This window comes from Theropithecus gelada, chromosome 4 (assembly GCF_003255815.1).
Source record: "Theropithecus gelada isolate Dixy chromosome 4, Tgel_1.0, whole genome shotgun sequence".
Lineage (NCBI taxonomy): Eukaryota > Metazoa > Chordata > Mammalia > Primates > Cercopithecidae > Theropithecus > Theropithecus gelada.
In genome coordinates, this window is record NC_037671.1 from 45014036 (window position 1) to 45036275 (window position 22240).

Consider the following 22240-nt stretch of genomic DNA (forward strand, 5'->3'; position numbering starts at 1 on the left):
CAATCTTCTGTCTGCCACACTCCACCAGTCCTGTCATTTTATTTGTCACTTCTAGTATTTACTTCCATATTTCTAATTAGACAGTATCTTCACTGTTGACTAGTAAATTATTCCACAATTTTTGGTTAAATCTAGTTGTCAGTTTTTACATTATAATAACTGTGTTTCTGCTGATACAAGTTGCATATTAGATTTATATTTCCTTTCTCGTACAGTTTTGTCTTATAGTTAATAATTACCTTGTCGTTTTCATGTATTTGTTTTCTATGTATGTATTTCTTTTTTTCTTTTTTCTTTTTTTTTTCCTGAATGGTGCAGTAGATCTGTCCAATGTCTAACAACTTTTCTTTTTTTCTTTCTTTTTTTTGTTTTTTTTTTTTTTTTTGAGACAGAGTCTCACTCTGTCACCCAGGCTGGAGCGCAGTGGCATGATCTCAGCTCCCTGCAGCCTCCCCTCCTGGGTTCAAACAATTGTCCTGCCTCAACCTCCCAAGTAGCTGGGATTACAGGCATGAGCTACCACGCCAGACTGATTTTTGTATTTTTAGTAGAGACGGAGTTTCTCCATGTTGCCTAGGTCAGGTCTAACTCCTGACCTCAGGTGATCCACCCGCCTCAGCCTCCCGAAGTGCTGGGATTACAAGCGTGAGCCACCACACCCAGCCTCCTAACAACTTAATTCTAAGTGCTCAGATCTGTCAGATGGTCTTCTGTTGCTGGGTCCTCCTTCCCCCACACAGCCTCTGTTCTCCTGCAGGCGGGAGGGGGCACAGCTGTCACTTCTCTTGGGTCCTGCTCCTCTTATTTTCTGGATTGAGTATCTTCCTCTTTCTTAAGTACTTGCTCTTTTTGCAGATTCCTAAGAAAGGACACCTGGATGGTGTATTTTCATGTTTGAAAATATGTTTATTTTATTCATATGCTCAATTGATAGTTTGGGTATAGAATTCTAGGTTAGAAGTAACTTTTCATCTAGATTTTGAAGGCATTATTTTACTAAATTCTATATCCATTGAGAAATTAATCCCATTCTAATTCCTGTTCCTTTGTAAATTTTTGTTTTCGTTTTTGTTTTTTTTGAGACAGTTTCTCACTCTGTCACCCAGGCTGGAGTGCAGTGGCACAATCTCAGTTCACTGCAACCTCTGTATTCTGGGTTCAAGCGATTCTCCTGTCTCAGCCTCCCAAGTAGCTGGGATTACAGACGTGAGCCGCCACACCTGGCTAATTTTTTTTTTTTTTTTTTTTTTTTTTGAGACAGAGTCTCACTCTGTCGCCCTGGTTAGAGTGCAGTGGCGTGATCTCGGCGCACTGCAACCTCCGCCTCCTGGGTTCACACCATTCTCCTGCCTCAGCCTCCGTAGTAGCTGGGACTACAGGCACCCACCACCACGCCTGGCTAATTTTTTGTATTTTTAGTGGAGACAGGGTTTCACCATGTTAGCCAGGATGGTCTCGATCTGCTGACCTCGTGATCCACCCACCTCAGCCTCCCAAAGTGCTGCGATTACAGGAGTGAGCCACCGCACCTGGCCACCTGCCTAATTTTTGTATTTTTTGTAGAGACGGGGTTTCACACCATGCTGGCCAGACTGGTCTCAAACTCCTGACCTCAGATGATCCGCCCCCCTCGGCCTCCCAAAGTGCTGCAATTACAGGTGTCAGCCACTGCACCCAGCCACTTTTTTTTTTTTTTTTAACTTTTTTAGAGACGAGTTCTATGTTGTCCAGGTTGGCCTTGAACTCCTGGGCTCAGGTGATCCTTCCACCTCAGCCTCCTGAGTAGTTGGGATTACAGGTGTGAGCCACCAAGCCTGGTTCCTTTATAACTCTATTACTTCTTTTTTTTTTTTTCTTCTTTTTTGAGACAGAGTATCGTTCTTGTCACCCAGGATGGAGTGCAGTGGCACAATCTCAGCTCACTGCAACCTCTGCCACCCAGGTTCAAGGAATTCTCGTGCCTCAGCCTCCCAAGTAGCTGGGACTACAGGCACGTGCCACCATGCCCCACTCATTTTTTGTATTTTTAGTAAAGACAGGGTTTCACCATGTTGGCCAGGCTGGTCTCAAACTCCTGACCTCAAGTGATTCACCCATCTTGGCCTCCCGAAATGCTAGGCATGCATGAGCCACTGCACCCAGGCTTGTAACTCTGTTACTTCTGAAAATTGTAAGATATTCTCTTTATCTCTTCAGTGTTCTGAAATTTTTTATGATATTTCTTGGTATGTGACTCTTTTTATTCATTTTGCTAGGCATTCAATAAACCTATTGAATCTGAACATTCATGTCCTTCATTTCTGAGAATTTTTTATGTCGTTTCTTAAATAATTTTCTCTTGGATTTTGTTATTTGAGGTAGATCTGTTAGCTCACTATTGCCCCTATTGAACTGATACCCTAATTTTCTTAAAAGTTTTTTGCTTTCGATGTTGTCTCTGTTTTCCCTGAGTTCTGTTTCTCCGCTTCTTTGTTTTGGTTTATCTCTTTGATGCTTTCCTTAAATGTTTATTAGTCCTTGGATAACTAAGCATAAGGATACCTGGTGGACAGGTGGAGCTTGCTGACTTGTAAGCCTCACAGTTAGGTGATCAGGACACCTCCAGTCGTTTACTTGGTGACCCCCAAATGTCAGTGTGTAAAAACAACTTTCCCCTGAGGATTGTTCACTGGAAAAACTAATCTCTGCGGCAGTGGGTATACATTGCTGCTGTTCTCAGGATGGGAAACAGGGTCAAGGATCTCACTGTGTAGTATGGAGGCTTTTGCCCAGCACCCTGTTTTCAGCCCTGTGCCTCACCCCTGCTAAATCAAAGAGTAACTCCTCTTGAGCAGGGGCAGTTTGCATTATCTCTGATCACTTTGCATACAATTATCTCTGGATATATGTGAAGTGGTTCAATTTCAATGTAGCAAAGAGCTGTTAAGAAACTGAACCATTTGATATGTGCACATTTTCTATGACATTTCTTGGTATATGACTCTGAGCTAATTTTATACATGTTTACTTCAGGAACCCTTATTCCGAGAGCATAAAAGAAATGCTAACGACATTTGGAACTGCTACCTACAAGGTGGGACTAAAGGTTCATCCCAATGAAGAGGATCCTCGTGTTCCCATAATGTGTTGGGGTAGCTGTGCATACACCATCCAAAGCATAGGTGAGGGATTGACAGCTGTTTCTCTGTATATCACAAGCATTTGTTGATATGAATTAGGTGTAGAATCTTGTTTTTTAAATGAAATGTTTAAAGTGGGTAACAACGTGAAGAAATAATAAAAAGACTTAGAAGCAAGAAATGTAGTGTACTGACAAAATACTAGATTGATAGTTCATAAATTAACCACAGCAACAAGAGAACTCTTGGTGGTGATTATAGCTTCTTGTCAGTTGAAGGAATGTGCTGTTCATTTTTACTTTGTAACCAAATGTAATTCTTGTGAAATGACTTTGCAGATTCTGAAACTTGACAATATTGTACTTTCTGTAGAATTGGGGGTTTTTTAACCTTTTTTAAAAAATTGTATTAAAATATTCATAACATAACATTTACCATTTTAACCATCTTTAATCTGTAGAAAGAATTTTGAGTGATGAAGATAAACCATTGTTTGGTCCTTTACCTTGCAGACTGGTAAGTTCTCAGTTTATTCAGTTCATGAAAGGGGGGCATGGAAATTAGGTGGTTCTGCTTCTTTTAATCTTACGGATCTGCAGTAGTTACTTACTACATTCACTTCTTTCGTAGTAAAAACCCACTTTCTGTAAGGATATTAAAGAAGTAACGGCTGTGGTTTAATCTTTTAAATAAACTTCAGGAGGCCAGGTGCGGTGGCTCGTGCCTGTAATCTCAGCACTTTGGGAGGCCAAGGTGGGAGGATCACCTGAGGTCGGGAGTTTGAGACCAGCCTGACCAACGTGGAGAAACCTAGTCTCTTCTAAAAATACAAAATTAGCCAGGTGTGGTGGTGCATGCCTGTAGTCCCAGCTACTCAGGAGACTGAGGCAGGAGAATCGCTTGAACCTGGGAGGCGGAGGTTGCAGTGAGCTGAGATTGCGCCATTGCATTCCAGCCTGGGCAATAAAAGTGAAGCTCCATCTCAAAAAAAAAGAATATTGCAGCCTGGGCAATATTGAGACCTGATCTCTACACAAATTTTAAAATTGGCGAGGAGTGGTGGCATAGCATGTTCCTGTGGTCCCAACTACTTAGGAGGCTGAGTTGGGAAGATCGCTGGAGCTGGGGAGGTCGAGGCTGCAGTGAGCCATGATCGTGCCCCTGTACTCTAGCCTATGCAACAGAGCAACATCCGATCTTACAAAAAAAAAAAAGAAGAAGAAGAATGTATATTCTAGCTCCACTTTCTTGCTAACCATTCATATTTCAACTCCTGCAATTGGGCTCTACTTCTAACACTTTATCACTTCCATGAAATATCTTTTTCCAAGTTCACCAAATGATCTCCTAATTATCATTTTGTGTGGGCATTTTTTAGCCCTTTTCTTTGAAACCTCTACTTAATTGCTCGTTCTGAAACTTTTTATTTCTCTCCATTCCTTCTTCGTTCTGAAACTCATTTTTTCTCTTAATTTCTGTGACACTCCTGGCTTTCTTTCTACATCTGTGGCTGCTGCCTCTCAGCCTCCTCTCCCTCCTCCATCCTGCAGTTGTCATTTTTAAACCTCCAGAGTTCTGCCATCTAATACTCTTCCCTGATCAGCCCCATCTATGCCTCTGATTTCAGTTATATCCAAATGATCCCCACCTGTGTATCTCCAACCCAGATCTTTATCTTAGGCCTAGGTTTTCTCTGCCTGCTTTATTTTTTCACCTGGATCTCCTACAGGTACCTAAAATTCAACAATCCAAATTAATTTTTCTTCCTATAGTCCCTCTTTTAGTTAATTTCACCACTATTCATCCAGGAGAAACCAGAAAATTGAAGTGTTTTGTTTTTGTTTTTGTTTTTGTTTTTTTTGATATGGAGTCTTGTCCTGTCACTCAGACTGGAGTGCAATGGCACGATCGTGGCTCACTGCAACCTCTGCCTCCTAGGTTCAAACAACTCTCCTGTCTCAGCCTCCCGAGTAGCTGGGATTACAGGTGCACGCCACCACGCCCAGCTAATTTTTGTATTTTTAGTAGAGATGGAGTTTTACCATGTTGGCCAGGCTGGTCTCAAACTCCTGATCTCAGGTGATCTGCCCATCTCAGCCTCCCAAAATGCTGGGATTACAGGCATGACCCACTGTTCCTGGCCTAGATACATTATTTAGCCTGGGCATTCCCATTCTCTTGGCCAGCAGAGTCTGACAAATTCTCACCATGCCTTCTGCTACTTGTTTGGTTCAGCCCCACATCATTTCTTGCCTAGATTATTGTAGCAGTTTTTAACCCCGAATCTCACCCTTCTCTAATACATTATCAGAGGGGCTCCTCAAAAGCAATCCTGATCGTATTCTTCATACATTTACAAACTTAACCTGTTTCTCCATTATCACCTCCTGCCAGTTCCCAGCCCTGTGGTCCAGATTTGTAGAATCACTGCCAGTTCCTCAGTGCTAGTCCCCACGCCTTTGCACATTCCATTTCCTCTGCCTAGAGTACCCTAAGCAGACTGCTACTCTTTCAGATGCTGTTCAAGCTTTCCCTTCCTTTAGAAAGCCCTCTGAGCCCTGTACTGTGAATTAGAGATCTCTCATCTGTGATGCCTGTCTCCTTCCCGACTTTCTTCCTTTCCTACCCCCAGGGCTTTAAGCTCTTTGAGAGCAGGAGAGGGAGAATGGGTTTTATTTGAAGATCTTCAGAACCAGGATCTAATGTATATAGTAGGACCTCAATATTTATTGAACCAAACATTACAGAAAATTTGGAAAATGAAAAAACAAGCAGGAAGAGTAAAGTCATCTACTTATCACATTCCATCTTTTTCCATTAGCATGTTTATTCTTGATTTCAATTGGTACTCACATGTAGCTTTGTTGCTGTGGTATTCTTTAAATCAAGAGTTTTCTTATTACTGCTTATTTAGTCCTCATAACAGTTTCTAATAGCTGTGGGCACCCTCATTTGTGCCACCATCTTCTTGGACAGTTTCCCCAATATTCGGAGTATCTCTTTAGGATACTCTACATTTTAAGAAAGAGTATCCACATTTTAGAGTATCTCTTTAGGATAAACATAAGAAATACATGTTTTAGAGTATCTCTCTAGAATAAACATAGAAATACTGCATCCGCATCTTGGCTTGTTTATTTGTTTTTTGAGATGGAATCTTGCTCTGTTTTCCAGGCTGGAGTGCAGTGGTGTGATCTCAGCTCACTGCAACCTCTCCCTCCAGGGTTCAAGCGATTCTCCTACCTCAACCTCTTGAATAACTGAGACTACAGGCACCCGCCACCATGCCTGACTAATTTATTTTTAGTAGAGACAGGGTTTCTCCATGTTGGACAGGCTGGTCTCGAACTCCTGACCTCAGGTGACCTGCCCATCTCGGCCTCCCAAAGTATTGGGATTACAGGCGTGAGCCACTGCTCCCGGCCTGCATCCACATCTTGGGAGTGTCCCTTGCTTTCGGTCTGATGCATATATTCTATATTCTTTTCTTTTCCAGAGAAAACCAGCAACATGGTGGCAAAGGGATAGATTTCGTTTATTCAGCATTACACTTAGACATTTCCTATTCCATTTATCCTGTGTTAGAGGCATGTCATGGAGATGTCGTAGATTTAGTTCCATACCGTCTAGAGCAGTTTCATTGTGCATCCAGCTGTGCTCTGAACTAGCATTCCTGAAAGAGAACTGCTTTGCCTGTTGGTTTTTTTGTTAATTGTACTGGTTTCTTTATTTTAGGATGACTGTCTTAGGTCATTGACGAGATTTGCCGCAGCACACTGGACAGTGGCATCACTTTCAGTGGTGCAAGGACATTTTTGTAAACTTTTTGCATGTGAGTATTAATACATTTATAACATGTTATGGTAATTTCTCATCCTCTGAAATTTTGTTTTTAATGGTACAGCTTCTTTCAATAATGAATTAAATATTTAGTAGTACTGGTTGTCTTATATATAAGCTGTAGCTTATAAATTCTCACATATCTCACAAGAAGATAAATTTAAAGCAGATTATAAACATTTTAACATATTTTGGCATATGAAATATCCTAATGTATTTTTCTTTAAATCTCTAGCATTGGTGCCTAATGACAGCCATGAAGAACTTCCATGCATATTAGATATTGACATGTTTCATTTATTGGTGGGTATTTTGTAGTTTGGACTTCTATGTCATACTATGTAACTTTACCTTGTTTGGTGAGCAGTGTAGTGGCAGACAGGAAGGAGTTATATGATTTCCTTACCCTTTCTGAGTATAATTCTTTTATGACAAACCTCAAAAAGAAAATATTTAGGAACCTAGTTGAGAGATTTGACCTTGTTGTCGAGACATCCTCTGACTCTTATTTTGCTTTGTGGCTGAGGTCAGTATTTTAACCTCTCTGTGCTTTTAATCTGTAAAGAGATAAAAACACCAGCAACTGGTCAGGTGGTGGTGGCTCATGCCTGTAATCCCAGCACTTTGCAAGGCTCACCCCAGATCACTTGAGGTCAGGAGTTTGAGAGCAACCTTGCCGACATGGTGAAACCCTATCTCTACAGAAAGTACAAAAAATTAGCTGGGCACGGTGTCACACGCCTGTAATCCCAGCTACTCAGGAGGGTGAGACAGGAAAATCACTTGAACCCAGGAGGTGGACATTGCAGTGAGCCAAGATTGCACCACTGCACTGTATCCTGGATAACAGAGCAAGACCCCATCAAAAAAAAAAAAACCAGCAACAGAAGCACTGCTGCTGGCCGATACAGTGCTTTTGTACATTTTCAAAATTCTGGCAGTGTGGTCACACTACTTAGCAGCAGAGAGCCCCTTATAATTCAGGGAAAGATATGTCCTCTGAGCTGGTACATCCTGGTGCTAAGACACACAGCTATCCAAATAGTGGTTAGTCAAATTTCAGCCCTACCTCAACTGGGTTCCCTTGCACAGGATACAGAGTGTACTACCACATCCAGCAGCCCCAAGTGCTGTCCCCTTATTCTCTGGACCTCAGATTCTGCACCTTTAAGTTGATTAGTACCTACTTTATATGACTGTGTCAGAACTCAATCCATGTAAAGCACTTAGAGCAATATATTCCTAATAAATGCTGGCTATTACTGTTCTCATTGCTGCAACTAAAACCACCACCACTTAGAATGCCATGCAGACAGCAGTAGGCTGACAGAGCTAGCATTTGTGTACTTGCCAGCGTTTACATACATTCACACATCTCTACCACGTACATGTAACATACTGTCTCTAGTTTACCAGTAGGGAAACTGAGGCCTGATCAGAGATGTTAATTTGTGTAAAAAAGCTCATAAGAGGAGGAGGTAGGATTCATATCTAGATATTTATGGATCCAAAACCCATGTTTTTTCAACTGCCTACTCCCTGGAAAGAGTTCAGATATTGTTTTTGTTAACAATAAGCTATGTATAGGAGACCCACTGGATTAATGAAATCATAGTGCCCATCGAGTCCTGTAACTCTTACGGCATTTCATGTAGCCAGTCCTATTGGATTTTCTAACATGCATACCCTTTCTTTAAGAACAAAGATTTCTTAAAGGGAGGAGCTGAACTCAGGAGGGATCACAGTAAGAAAATGGAAATGTGACCGGGTGCGGTGGCTCACGCCTATAGTCCCAGCACTTCGGGAGGCCTAGGCAGGCAGATCACCTGAGGTCAGGAGTTTGAGACCAGCCTGGCCAACGTGGCAAAACCTCGTCTCTACTAAAAGTACAAAAAGTCAGGCGTGATGTTGCACACCTGTAATCCCAGCTACTCAGGAGATTGAGGCAGGAGAATCGCTTGAACCCAGGAGGTGGAAATTGCAGTGAACCAAGGTTGCGCCACTGCACTCCAGTCTGGGCAACAGAGTGAGACTCTGTCTCAAAAAAATAAATAAATAAATCAAAATAAAAGTAAAAGTAAGAAGATGGAAATGTGCTTAGCTGTGAAAGGAAAGGTGATCTGTCTGATGTCCTGTGTTTGGTGCCTAGGTGGGCTTGGTGCTTGCGTTCCCTGCGTTGCAGTGTCAGGATTTTTCAGGGATCAGCCTTGGCACTGGAGACCTTCACATTTTCCATCTGGTTACTATGGCACACATCATACAGATCTTACTTACCTCATGTACAGGTAACTCTTGCCTTTTTGTCAGCTTCTTGAAGGAAATACTTGAGTTTTCTGAGTTTAAAAAAAAAGTATTAGAGGAAAAGGTATTTGGATGAGAATAATACCTGAATTAGGCTATTTTTTTCTGTGTATCCTCATATGAAAAGTTTTGAAACATTTCTTTCTCTTAAAATTTCCTAGTAATATGAATCTTTCTAGTTTTAATTTCATACATTGAGCAATATTTGTGTAGGATAGTAATTAAATCTTTTAGAATCTTATGTTTTAGAATGCCAATTTTGTTTTAACTTACATGTTTGCTAATGGCCACATGAATTCATCATTAAATTATGTTTTGCATTCAAAATTCTTGTTTTTCATACACTTTTAAGACTATATTAATTTGATGTTACTTAAAACGTGCCAGCTGGCTGTTTGGTTTGATGGAGATCAATACTGTGCTCCCACTTGAGGGATTAAAATTTTGCATGTTTTCTAAGAATATTTCATATTATATGTGAGTTTATGAATATATTTGCATGTTTAATATCTTCAGTCCTTTTGGTAACACTTAATTGAAAAATACAGAGTACTAGTATTTCCTTATCTTTCAGAAGAGAATGGCATGGATCAAGAAAATCCCACTTGTGAAGAAGAATCAGCAGTTCTTGCTTTGTATAAAACACTTCACCAGTATACGGGAAGGTGAGCTAGTTATCTCTGCATGATAACGCATTTCCCTAAATATTGCTAGATGATAGCATGAGAAAGGAATTCGTTTGTTAATTAGGGGAAATTGTTGTCTGTTGACATGTTTTTAAAAGAAGATGTGGAGTGATCTGCAGGGCTTTTCTGAGCTATTCATATACTAACATAATTGGAAATCTGGGAGAAAGGTGATAATATGAAGAGCTTCCCACATTTATTTGGCTGTGGAACCCTTCATTTGCTCAGAGGATCTGGCACAGGCTGGAGGACAGATCAAATGTACTTTGGAAAGTTGATATTCTAAAACTTACGTTGTCTCATTCAGAATGGGAATTTAAAACTGCAAGTTAAATTGGCATAATTTATTTTTAAGGTAATATTCAGTAGTGGCAGGAATAAAATGAAATCATTAGAATTTCATGTATGGTTAAGAGTCATGATTTGCTACAAACAGCAATTCAGTAGTTTGCTTAGCCTTCAATAGTATATATGTCAAGAATCTGTAAAGTCAAGAACCTATAAAAATGTCTGCTTTTGAATAAATTTTATCCCATTTCTGAGAACCTACATTAACAAAATAATTCAACATACAGAAAAAAACATATAGGCATATAAAGATGGAAACTCCAGTCAGGCACAGTGGCTCACCCGTGTAACCCCAGCACTTTGGGAGAATGAGGCTGGCAGATTACTTGAGCCCAGGCGTTCGAGACCAGCCTGGCCAACATGGTAAAACCCTGTCTCTACCAAAAAAGTACAAAAATTAGCCAGGCATGGTGGCATGTGTCTGTGGTCCCATCTTCTCAGGAGGTTGAGGTAGTCATATCAGCCGGGGAGGTGAAGGCTACAGTGAACCATCACACCACTGCACTCCAGACTGGACAACAGAGTGAGACCCTGTCTCAAAAAGAAAAAGATGTATATGTGATATTATTTACATTAGCAAAGAATTGAAAGCAATCTAAGTGTTTGCAGGGGGAATAGTTGGATATAGTGGTAGATGTGTTCCAAAATATTATAAATCTATTTAAAATATGGCTCCTAGGAGCTGGGTGCAGTGGCATGTGCCTGTAGTCCCAGCTGCTCGGGAGGCTGAGGTGGGAGGATTGCTGGAGCCCAATAGTTTGAGTCCAGCCTGGACTTTTCATTTTCCACATTTTCTCTTTATGTCACTATATTACTTTTATAAATTTTAATAACAGCATTGGAGACTATGTCACCACTTATACCTAGCATCCTATAATAACACACACCCACTTGCCTGTTAACTCACTCCTTTTAAGCATACATGCCATCAGTTCCAAATGACAGTCAAGTTTGTTTTCACACTATAAGTGCTATAAGTACAGTGACCTTTTCTTAGTAGATTTCCCAATAATCTTTTTTTTCTTTTTTAGTGCCTTGAAAGAAATACCATCCGGCTGGCATCTGTGGAGGAGCGTCAGAGCTGGAGTCATGCCTTTCCTGAAGTGTTCTGCTTTATTTTTTCATTACTTAAATGGAGTTCCTTCCCCACCCGACGTTCAAGGTAATTTATACTTTCTTTCAAGACGTAGGGAGAGTTTGTAATCCTTTACTCCGGCAAATATAAAGATCACTTGCAAAAATGAAAATTGACTAAAAGTTCAAAGCATAGCTAATTGACTATGGTGATGCACACATTTATAGCATAACATGTATGTTTATGCATATGTCTCCATTTATTTGGATCTCAGTGACTGTTAAACTCCTATGTAAATGTTTTTACACCTGCAAAGCACTTCTCCCATAAAGATCGTAGTTTTGCTTTCAGATGTTAAAATGTTCAGTTATGTATTATTTATAAACAAGGTTCCTCAGATTTGAAAAGGTGAAAACTGACAATTTCATGTGATTTTTAACTTGAAACATGCATGGCGTTAAAATTTAGAATACCCATAATTGCACATAAATCTGATTTTAATGTGGGAATTCATTTGCTCTTTCATAGTTGTTTTCCATGTTCTGTTTTGATTCATTCCATAAAAGTAGTATGAAGGTGGACTTGACTGTATCTGTGTATCATCACAGTGCCTGGCACTGGCCATAGAATACCTGCATGCAGTGCTACTCTCTGAAAGTTTGTCAACTGGCATTTCCATTCAGCTAGTTGTTTAGGAACCATATAAAGAATTTAATCTTCCAGATTATTTGCAGTGATGATTAGAGTTGGTATTTAAATCCATGTCTCATGGTAAAACCAGCTTGTATTTCTGTATTGGTTGATCCTTTTCCAGAGCACCCATACATTATTTTTATCATTTAATGTTCACAATAACCCTGTGCAGTAGATTGTGCAGGCACACCATTTTGCAAATGATAAAGCTGAGACACCAGGACATTGGGACCAGTTTGATGTAGGAGTCGCCTGACTGCTCTCAATGCATTGCGTCATTTTCCATGGATTCCTTCCACGTGCCATTCTGTTAATTTCCTACAAGTTACGTACCTGGCAAATTGGAACTCTTTCATCTTTTTTTTAAGCCCTGCTATTGCTTAACTCTCATGCGGAATATGCCCTTAGTTGTTATATGCACTCTTTTCTTGTTCTTCGTTTGCAGTTCCTGGAACAAGCCATTTTGAACATTTATGTAACTATCTTTCCCTACCAAACAACCTCATTTGCCTTTTTCAAGAAAATAGTGAGATAATGAATTCACTGATTGAAAGGTAATGTTTATATATTTTTCTTCGTTGTATTAAATAGTTCTATGGAACCAAACTTTAGGTATCACATATGTAGCAAAATTCTTTTTTTTTTTTTTTTTTTTAATTTATTTATTATTATTATACTTTAAGTTGTAGGGTACATGTGCATAACGTGCAGGTTTGTTACATATGTATACTTGTGCCATGTTGGTGTGCTGCACCCATCAACTCGTCATTTACATCAGGTATAACTCCCAATGCAATCCCTCCCCCCTCCCCGCAAAATTCTTAAATAATGACCCTGGTAGAATTCAACACAAATAATTCAAACTAATGAGTAGGCCTTTTTTTTTTTTTTTTTTTTAATTTTTTGAGACAGAGTCTTGCTTTTTCGCCCAGGCTGGCGTGCAGTGGCGTGATCTTGGCTCACTGCAACCTCCACTTCCCAGGTTCAGGGAATTCTCCTGCCTCAGCCTCCCAAGTAGCTGGAATTACAGGCATACACCACCATGCCCGGCTAGTTTTTTTGACCACCATGTTAGTCAGGCTAGTCTCGAACTCCTGACCTCAAATGATTCACCCACCTCAGCCTTGCAAAATGCTGGGATTACAGGCGTGAGCCACCGCACCCGGCCTATGAGTAGGCCTTTTTAGGTAAGGATCTGGCTTTTCGGTCAACTTTTTGCCAAGCTAGTGAATAGCATAAACAAATTTGCATGGAAGGGGAATAGTGGTAGAAATGTTGATTTCCTTACATGAACTTACTTGTTAAGGACTCTCTTCCATAGGTTTTTTTGGTTTTGTGTTTGTTTTTAAGAGATGGGGTTTTGCCATTTTTTCCAGACTGCTCTTGAACTCCTGGGCTGAGACATTCCTCCCACCGCAGCCTCCTGAGTAGCTGGGACTACAGGCACATGCCATCACACTCAGCTTTTCATAGATTTTTAAAGCCAAAAGAACTCTTAAGGCTATCTAGTCCAATACTCTGAACTTTATATTTGAGAAAAGTGAAGTCTAGAGAAATTGGCCTGACAATCATGTCAAGTTAGTAACTGAATTAAATACATTGCTATTCTGTCCACAAAATGGGGGAAAATATTTGCAAACCACATATCTGATGAGGGATTAACATCCAGAATAGGCCGGGCACAGTGGCTCACCCGTGTAATCCCAGCACTTTGGGAGGCAGAAGTGGGAGGATCACTTAAGCCCAGGAGTTCAAGACCAGCCTGGGGAACATGGCAAAACCCCATCTCTACAAAAAATTTAAAAATCAATCAGGCATGGTGACATGCACCTATCAGGAGGCTGAAGTGGGAGGATCATTTGAGCCCTGGAGGTCGAGGCTGCAGTGAGCTGCATGCCACTCCACTACAGCCTGGATGACACATCAAGACCTGTATCAAAAGAAAAATTCCAGACTATATATATCCAGAATTCCTACAACTTAACAACAACAAAACCCAATTAAAAAATAGGCAAAGGACTTGAATAGGCGTTTCTCCAAAGAAGACAAATAACCAAAAAAGCAAAAGAAAAGATGCTCAACATCAGTAGTCACTGGGGAAATCACACTAAGATACCACTTCACACCCATTAGGTAGGCCATTATTTTTTTTAAAAGAAGAAAATTACAAATGTTTACAAGGATGTGGAAAAACTGGTATACTGGTATCCTCGTGCATGGGATATAGAAAATGCTAGCGCCACTACAGAAAACAGCATGACAGTTCCTCAAAAAGATGAACATAAAGTTACCTTGTGATCCGGCAATTCCACTTCTAGGTACAGATTACAAAATAACGGAAAGCAGGAACTCAGATCAATATTATACACCCACATTTCTAGCAGCGTTATTCACGATAGCCAAAAGATGGAAACAACCCAGAAGTCCAGCAGGTGAATGGATGCACAAAATGTGTGCACACACACACACAATGGACTATTATTCAGTCTTAAAAGTAGGCCAGGTGTGGTGGCGCACACCCATAGTCCCAGCTACTCGGGAGACTGAGGCAGGAGAATCCCTGGAACCTGGGAGGTGGAGGTTCCAGTGAGACTAAGATTACGCCACTGCACTCCAGCCTGAGCAACAGAGCAAGACTGTGTCTCATAAAGAAAAGTAAAGGAAATTCTCACACATGCTACGACATGGATGAACCTTGAGGACGTGTGCTAAGTGAAATAAGCCAGTCACAAAAGGATAAATACTGTATGATTCCACTTCACTGAGGTACCTAGAGTAGTCAAATTCATAGAAACAGAAAGTAGAATGGTGGTTGCCAGGGACTGGGAGAAGGAATTTTGCATTTAATGGTTACAGAGTTTCAGTTGGGAAAGATGAAAACGTTCTGGAGATGGATGGTGGTGCTGGTTGCACAACGAGATGAATGTACTTAATGCTACAGAACATTAGACTTTGAAGTGGTTAACGTGGTCATTTTTATGTTGTATATATTTTACCACACTGAAAAAGAAAAAACAATTTTATTTTTTAAAGTTTCACTCTGTCGGCTGGGTGCGGTGGCTCAAGCCTGTAATCCCAGCACTTTGGGAGGCCGAGACGGGCGGATCACGAGGTCAGGAGATCGAGACCATCCTGGCTAACACGGTGAAACCCCGTCTCTACTGAAAAATACAAAAAACTAGCCAGGCGAGGTGGCGGGCCCCTGTAGTCCCAGCTACTCGGGAAGCTGAGGCAGGAGAATGGTGGGAACCCGGGAGGCGGAGCTTGCAGTGAGCTGAGATCCGGCCACTGTACTCCAGCCTGGGTGACAGAGCGAGACTCCGTCTCAAAAAAAAAAAAAAAAGTTTCACTCTGTCATCCAGGCTTGAGTGCACTGGCACAGTCACAGCTTATCCTCCTGGGCTCAAGCAATCCTCCCGCCTCAGCTTCCCAAGTAGCTGGGACTATAGGCACGTGCCACCACACCCAGCTAATTTTTGTATTTTTAGTAGAGAAGGGCTTTTGCCATATTGCCTAGGCTGGTCTCAAACTCCTGGGCTCAAGTACTCTTCCCGCCTCAGCCTCCCAAAGTGCAGGGATTACAGGCATGAGCACCTGGCCAAAAAAAGTTTTTTTTATTTTTGTTTTTTTTTTATATATATTTTTTTTATTTTTTTGAGATGGAGTCTCGTTCTGTTGCCCAGGCTGGAGTGCAGTGGTGCAATCTCGGCTCACTGCAAGCTCCGCCTCCCGGGTTCACGCCATTCTCCTGCCTCAGCCTTCCGAGTAGCTGGGACTACAGGCGCCCGCCACCTCGCCCAGCTAATTTTTTGTATTTTTAGTAGAGACGGGGTTTCACCGTGTTAGCCAGGATGGTCTCGATCTCCTGACCTCGTGATCTGCCCGTCTCGGCCTCCCAAAGTGGTAGGATTACAGATGTGAGCCACCGCGCCTGGCCAAAAAAAAAAAGTTTTATTTTTAATATGAGTGTTCTAGCTCTAGATAATGTTAGCTTGGCATTAATATAGATTAATATAGACTAGTTTTTCTAGAGTATCCAAATTAGTAAGATAATGATGTTTATAGCCACAAATCTTAATATATTTAAGCATTCTTGCTTTTAGAGAATATTTTCCTGATTTTAAAAGTTATAGGCAAAATAGTATTTCTTCAGATTTCTTTTGATGAAGTAAGTATGTTAGGTCAAAAATATTATTTTCCTCTTATTGGCTATGGAGGGGAAAAAATTCTGGTTTTAACCCTTTAAAAGTAAACGTGTTTTGTGTTTTTTCCCCCTCTGTTTACATTAAAGTTGGTGCCATAACAGTGAAGTTAAAAGATATCTAGAAGGTGAAAGAGATGCTATAAGGTAAGTTAAAGATCCTCAAAAACTTGATTGGGGTGGGAGAAAGGGTGGAATCAGGATATAAGTGCTGTATTCCTTCAGAAACTGACTTCTCACGCCTTCAGTGGTTCCAAAAGGTTGAGATATGTTGCCTTCATATTTTCTTCTTAATCTAATGAGAAGAGTCTATCAAAGTCAGAATTATGAACATAAATATATTACATTCTTGGCAGAGAAAGCAAATAACAAAGTTATTATATTTTAGCAAATAAAGTTATGTATATTATATATATATATTTGCTTTAAAAAATATAACACATCTCCTAGGTTTTTCTTAGCTCTATTTTTTTCTGTCTTTCATTATGGGAAAACTCTTCAGAAGTGTGAAGAGCAAAATAATGAGGCTCCACATACTTGTCATTCACCTTCAATAACTATCAGTCAAATCATGGCCAGTCATTTCTTATCATTATTTTTCCTTCATTTCTTTTTACATTAATTCTATTCTGATTCTGTAGTAAAGTGTGCTCTACCAGATCCTAACAAGATGTGTCTCAACTGTTATTGTACAGGTTGCGCATCTCTAATCCAGAAATCTGAACTTCGGAATGTCCCTATGAGCATTCCTTTAAGCATCATGTTGGCACTCACAACATTTCAAATTACGGAGCATTTCGGATTTCAGGTTTTAACATTAGAGATAGTCAACTTGGATTAACAGTTGAGATGCATTTGTTATGATCTGGTAGAGCATGCTTTACTACAGAATCCAAACAGAAGTAATACAAATATTCCAAACTCTAAAGAAATTCAAAACCCAAAGCACTTCTGGTCCCAAGCATCTCAGATAAGGGATACTCAACCTATATCTCTTAGTTCTGGTAAATACACCGTCCATAAAAGTCAGAAGACTAGAGATTATCTGTCCTGTTTGTTTGCTTTTACACATCCGGAAATAACACTCCAATTTTATTAGGTTGGACTACATGAAATGTCCGTTTATAAGTCAAAAATGGTTGAATATCCAATTTCATGTGATTGCACCCTGATGTCAGAAAACTCTTAATAAATGGAACAGTAATCCTCAACCAGAAGTATACATCAGAATAACCTTGGGAACTTGAAAAAATACTCAGGCCACTACCTACTGAATCTAATTTCTCTAAAGTTACAGCCCTAGCATGTCTGTCGCCTCAAAATTCCCCCAAGTGATTTTGATACGATTAAGAACTACTGTCTAAAATAATCCCCCCTTCCGTTTAACTCCATTTCTTGTCTTGGCAATAGGTAAAGTAGTGAAAGGCCACACCGTGTTACCCGGGCTAGGCAGGTATGTGCACATGGAAGTGCCTCGTAGTATAATATGACCTAAATTAATGGAGCATTTTTTTAATTTTTCCCTTTTTTTCCAGATATCCAAGAGAATCTAACAAATTAATAAACCTTCCAGAGGATTACAGCAGCCTCATTAATCAAGCATCCAATTTCTCGTAAGTTTTGCTGTTAGCATTGAACATCCCTGCCACTGGAAACACCTCTCTACAAAGAATTTGAAGGATTTTGTTGTTGTTCTTTGTTTTGTTTGGGTAGAGAAATCATATTTTAGGACTTTATGAGAGGAGGGAGAGTAAAAAGGGAAAAAAGAAGAAACTTGACCAGGCTCAGTGGCTCACACCTGTAATCCGAGCACTTTGGGAGGCCGAGGTGGGTGGATCACCTGAGGTCAGGAGATCCAGCCTGGCCAACTTGGTGAAACCCTGTCTCTACCAAAAATACAGAATTATCTGGGCGTGGTGGCAGGCACCTGTAATCGCAGCTACTCGGGAGGCTGAGGCAGGAGAATCACTTGAACCCGGGAGGCGGAGGTTGTAGTGAGCCAAGATCGAGCAATTGCACTCCAGCCTGGGTGACAAAAGCAAAACTCTGTCTCAAAAAAAAGAATAACATCTGTAGTACTCTATACTACGTAACTTATAAAAGCATCATTTCACTGTGTTTCAGAATAAGACATGGAATGGGAGTAGGAGGAGCAAGTTCGATTCATGAATGTTTAATAATTGCACCTAAAGTAATAACAGCCCTTAGTAATTTTTTTTTTTTTTTTTTTTTTTTTGAGACCAAGCCTCGCTCTATCACCCAGGATGGAGTGCAGTGGTGCCACCTTGGCTCACTGCAACCTCCGCCTCCCAGATTCTAGTGATTCTCGTACCTCAGCCTCCTGAGTAACTGGGATTACAGGCACGTTCCACAAGGCCCAGCTAATTTTTTTTGTATTTTTAGTATCACCTCGGCCTCCCAAAGTGCTGGAATTACAGGCGTGAGCCACTACGTGCAGCAGTAATTTTTAATATAGTATCAAATATTTAACATACAAGCAGCATAAAGAATAATAGGGGAGGCTGAGGTGGGAGTATCACTTGAGCCCAGGAGTTGGAGGCTGCAGTTAGTCATGATCGTGCCACTGCACTCTAGCCTGGGTGACAGCGAGACTTTGTCTCAAAAAGAAAAGAAGAATATAATAATGTAAGAGCTTAAACATTACCTAGACAGTTGAAGCTCCCCAGCTGTCTCTTCTCTGTTGCCTCTTCCTCCTCCCTCTGAAGATACCTACTATTCTAAATGGAATATTAAGCATTCTATTCCTATACATTAACCATAATAGGTTTCTGTTCCTAAACAGCATATATGGTTATTTTGCATGTTTTATTTTTTACTCTTTTTTTTTTTTTTGAGACAGAGTGTCACTCTGTTGCCCAGGCTGGAGTACAGTGGTGTGATCTTGGCTCACAGCAACCTTCACCTCCCAGGTTCAAGTGATTCTCCTGTCTCAGCCTCCCAAGTAGTTAGGACTACAGGTGCGCGCCACCATGCCTGGCTAATTTTTGTATTTTTAGTAGAGACGGAGTTTCACCATCTTGGTCAGGCTGGTCTCAAACTCGTGACCTCAGTTGATCCACCCACCTTTGCCTCCCAAAGTGCTGGGGTTACAGGCGTGAGCCACTGCACCCAGCTGATTTTGCATTCATTCAGCATTGTTTCTAAGATTTATCTGCATTGACATGTATAACTTTATTGATTTTTCACTGCTCTACAGTATTTTATTATATGGCAGTGGCACCATTTATCTTTTTCTTCTATTGATGATTTTATTTATTTTTTTCTCCAGTTATTGATTCTTTTGAGTGTTTCCAGTACATGGTCTCTGTATATATGTGCAAGGTGTTTCCTATTCCTGATTCTAGGAATAAATTTGCATAGACTGTAGGATATACGCTGCTTTGGCTTTACTTGATATTGCAGAATTCTTTTCTGGGCTGGTGTTTTCTTCACTAGCTCTTTAGCCACTCTTTAGATCAATGACTTGTGGGTTTTTTATCCCTTGGAGGTGCCCCAAATCAGGTGGTGATAAGAGCAGAGCCCCAACTCTGTGCCTTGTGTGTGGATCTCTGCTGTGCTCCCAGAGTTACTGCTGCCAGACTGAGCTGGAAGGGGAGGATGTAGGAGCCTGCACAGCTCACACCTACTCCTGTGGCTCTGGAGTGGGCATCTTCCTGAGGTAAGGACCTGCAGGGGCTTTTTGGCTTTGGATCTGCCTCAGTATCTGACTGTTAGGGTGTCACAGGAAACTATTGCATTGCCAGGAATTTTGAGAGCACTGTTCTGTGTTTGATTCATTCCAGAAACATGGAGCTCCTCGTCTCCTCACATTTCACATTTGGCCCGTGCCAACTCTGTGTTGGTTCTTTTATTGTCACCATTCCCACTCCTCTTCCCCCAACCATAGGCGACAGTTCTGTTCTACTTTCTTCACGTCTCCCGCTAACATGAAACCTCTGATTTTGTGTACAAATCCAGTCAGAATTACTTTCTGTTGTGTCCTCATGTCCTCATGGCTTTTGGATTTTACCTCCATTCGTACATATTATCACAACTCTACATGCCAGCTTGTGATTAGTGACTACTATGTACTAGGCATTGAGAATGCAATAGTCCGCAGTGCAAAGATCTCTGCCCTCATGGATGGAGCTCGTTTTCTAACGAGAGAGAGGACAAGCAAGACTGACAAGAATTTAGATAGTGACACATGCTAAGGAGAAAAAATAAAGCAGGGAGGGGAATATGAAATGGCAGCTGTGGAGCTAAATTTGAGATTTAATTTTAGTAGATCAGGGAAGGCTTCCTAAGAACATGACTTCTGAGTAAAGCCCTAAAGAAGCGGGAGAACATTCTACTCAGAACATTCTGCACAGTTCCTGGGGTAGAAATATGCCTGCCTGCTCAAGGCAAGGAGGCTCGTGTCACTGGAGTGCTGTGCACAGGTGAGAGAATCCAGGGCCTGCTGTGTGCTGGTGACATCTCTGGGCAAGGTGGAAGCCATTCCAGGGTTTGAAGCAGAGGTGTGACATGAGTGTGGGCTCCTCTGGAGCTTAGGTTGTATCCGTAGCTTAGTCATCCCCCCAGGACCTTGACAATTTCGTATACATATTGGGTCCTCAATAAATATCTGTTTAATTGCACTGAACTGTTAATGCCAGAAAAATGCAAATCTCTCAAAGGAATCAGGGGCCACAAATTTGTCTCGATTCAACCTATTTCCTAGTTTGTGCACATTTTTTAATGGATAACTTCCTCATAATAGTGGTTTAAATAGCAGTACTGTAAGACTTCATTCTATTTGGAACTGAATACAAACGTTGGTTACTAATGTATAAATGTATAACGTTTGGATGATCTCTCTACAGAGTACGGGAATGTCAGGTGCTATTTTTAGCCGGGAAAACCAAAGGCTGTTTTTATTCTCCTCCTTACCTTGATGACTATGGGGAGACCGACCAGGGACTCAGGTAAGAACCCATCCTAGTCAGCTGACTCAGGGCCCGCAGCACCCTTCAGGATGTGTTGACGTCCTGAGGGTGGAGGGCTGAGGTGGTTCTGGAAGAGGTGGCTGTGTTATCAGTGGAGTCTTCCAGCAAGGGTGCCCTGGCAGCCTGGTGTGGTGGTCTTTTCCCAGCCTTCAGAATGCCATGAGGAACATCAGGATAGGTAAGGGAAGAGAATAGGACAGAGTGCAGCTTTATTCTATTTATCACTCCAAAGAACTGTTTGAATTGCCATATGGCATCCCAGCTCAGAGCACTCCAGGGATGGCCCACTCTGACTTGTGTGGCCTTGTATAGAGGAGGCCTAGTGTTTGAGAAAATCTTAATTGCTAACAAATGTGCTTATTATACTAAAATCTGGGGGACAAAGATTTAAAACATAGAACAACATAACAATATTTGAGGCTAAGTTACTTCTACTCTGGTAGCTTTAGTGTATTGTAAGCTAACAATTCCCTTCCCCCAAGCACTACTAAAGAACTTCTTTTAGACCATCTCTTTTGTCTAAAGGAGATAGAAGTTTTAACCTCCATAGATATGCCTGTCCAGCCTTGAGTAGCAGATGTTGAAGGCCTAGAAACCCAAGCAAGGTAAGTAGATGAGCTGCCCCAGGCGCTGGACTGCGAGGCTCTGCCCATGTGCCACCCAGTGATGGTGTCCCCCACTGTTCTCAGCATGGGCTGTTAGAGGAGGAGAGTCTGGTTAGTGAGTGAGAGGATGGCTGTGCTCAGAAACAGGAGCAGAGGTACCTGGCTCAGGGCACTGGTCCCAGGCAGGAACCCACCAAAGCTTGCACTTGTGTTTAAATTGGACCTGGAAGTTACTCTCAGTTGATTGCTTCACTGAGAATGTGGCTGAAAGATTGCATCTGGGGAACGTTTCTTTTCTTTTCTCTTTTCTTTTCTTTTCTTTTCTTTTCTTATCTTCGCGCTCTTAGTAAAATCTATGAGGAACATTTTTACTCGTATAATTCT

The 22240-nt window shown here is 41.1% G+C and overlaps 1 protein-coding gene across 3 annotated transcripts in view; it reads left to right on the forward strand.

Moving 5' to 3' along the window:
• UBR2 (ubiquitin protein ligase E3 component n-recognin 2) overlaps positions 1 to 22240 on the forward strand; it is a 132248-nt gene that overhangs the window by 107185 nt on the left and 2823 nt on the right. For all 3 annotated transcript variants that reach the window (XM_025383367.1, XM_025383365.1, XM_025383366.1), the window contains exons 35-46: positions 3013 to 3161; positions 3580 to 3635; positions 6855 to 6951; positions 7195 to 7262; positions 9109 to 9244; positions 9835 to 9925; positions 11326 to 11456; positions 12508 to 12616; positions 16354 to 16410; positions 17799 to 17876; positions 19772 to 19942; positions 21129 to 21230. In XM_025383367.1, coding sequence (XP_025239152.1) covers positions 3013 to 3161; positions 3580 to 3635; positions 6855 to 6951; positions 7195 to 7262; positions 9109 to 9244; positions 9835 to 9925; positions 11326 to 11456; positions 12508 to 12616; positions 16354 to 16410; positions 17799 to 17876; positions 19772 to 19942; positions 21129 to 21230 — 1245 coding nt within the window. The remainder of the gene's footprint in view (positions 1 to 3012; positions 3162 to 3579; positions 3636 to 6854; positions 6952 to 7194; positions 7263 to 9108; positions 9245 to 9834; positions 9926 to 11325; positions 11457 to 12507; positions 12617 to 16353; positions 16411 to 17798; positions 17877 to 19771; positions 19943 to 21128; positions 21231 to 22240) is intronic.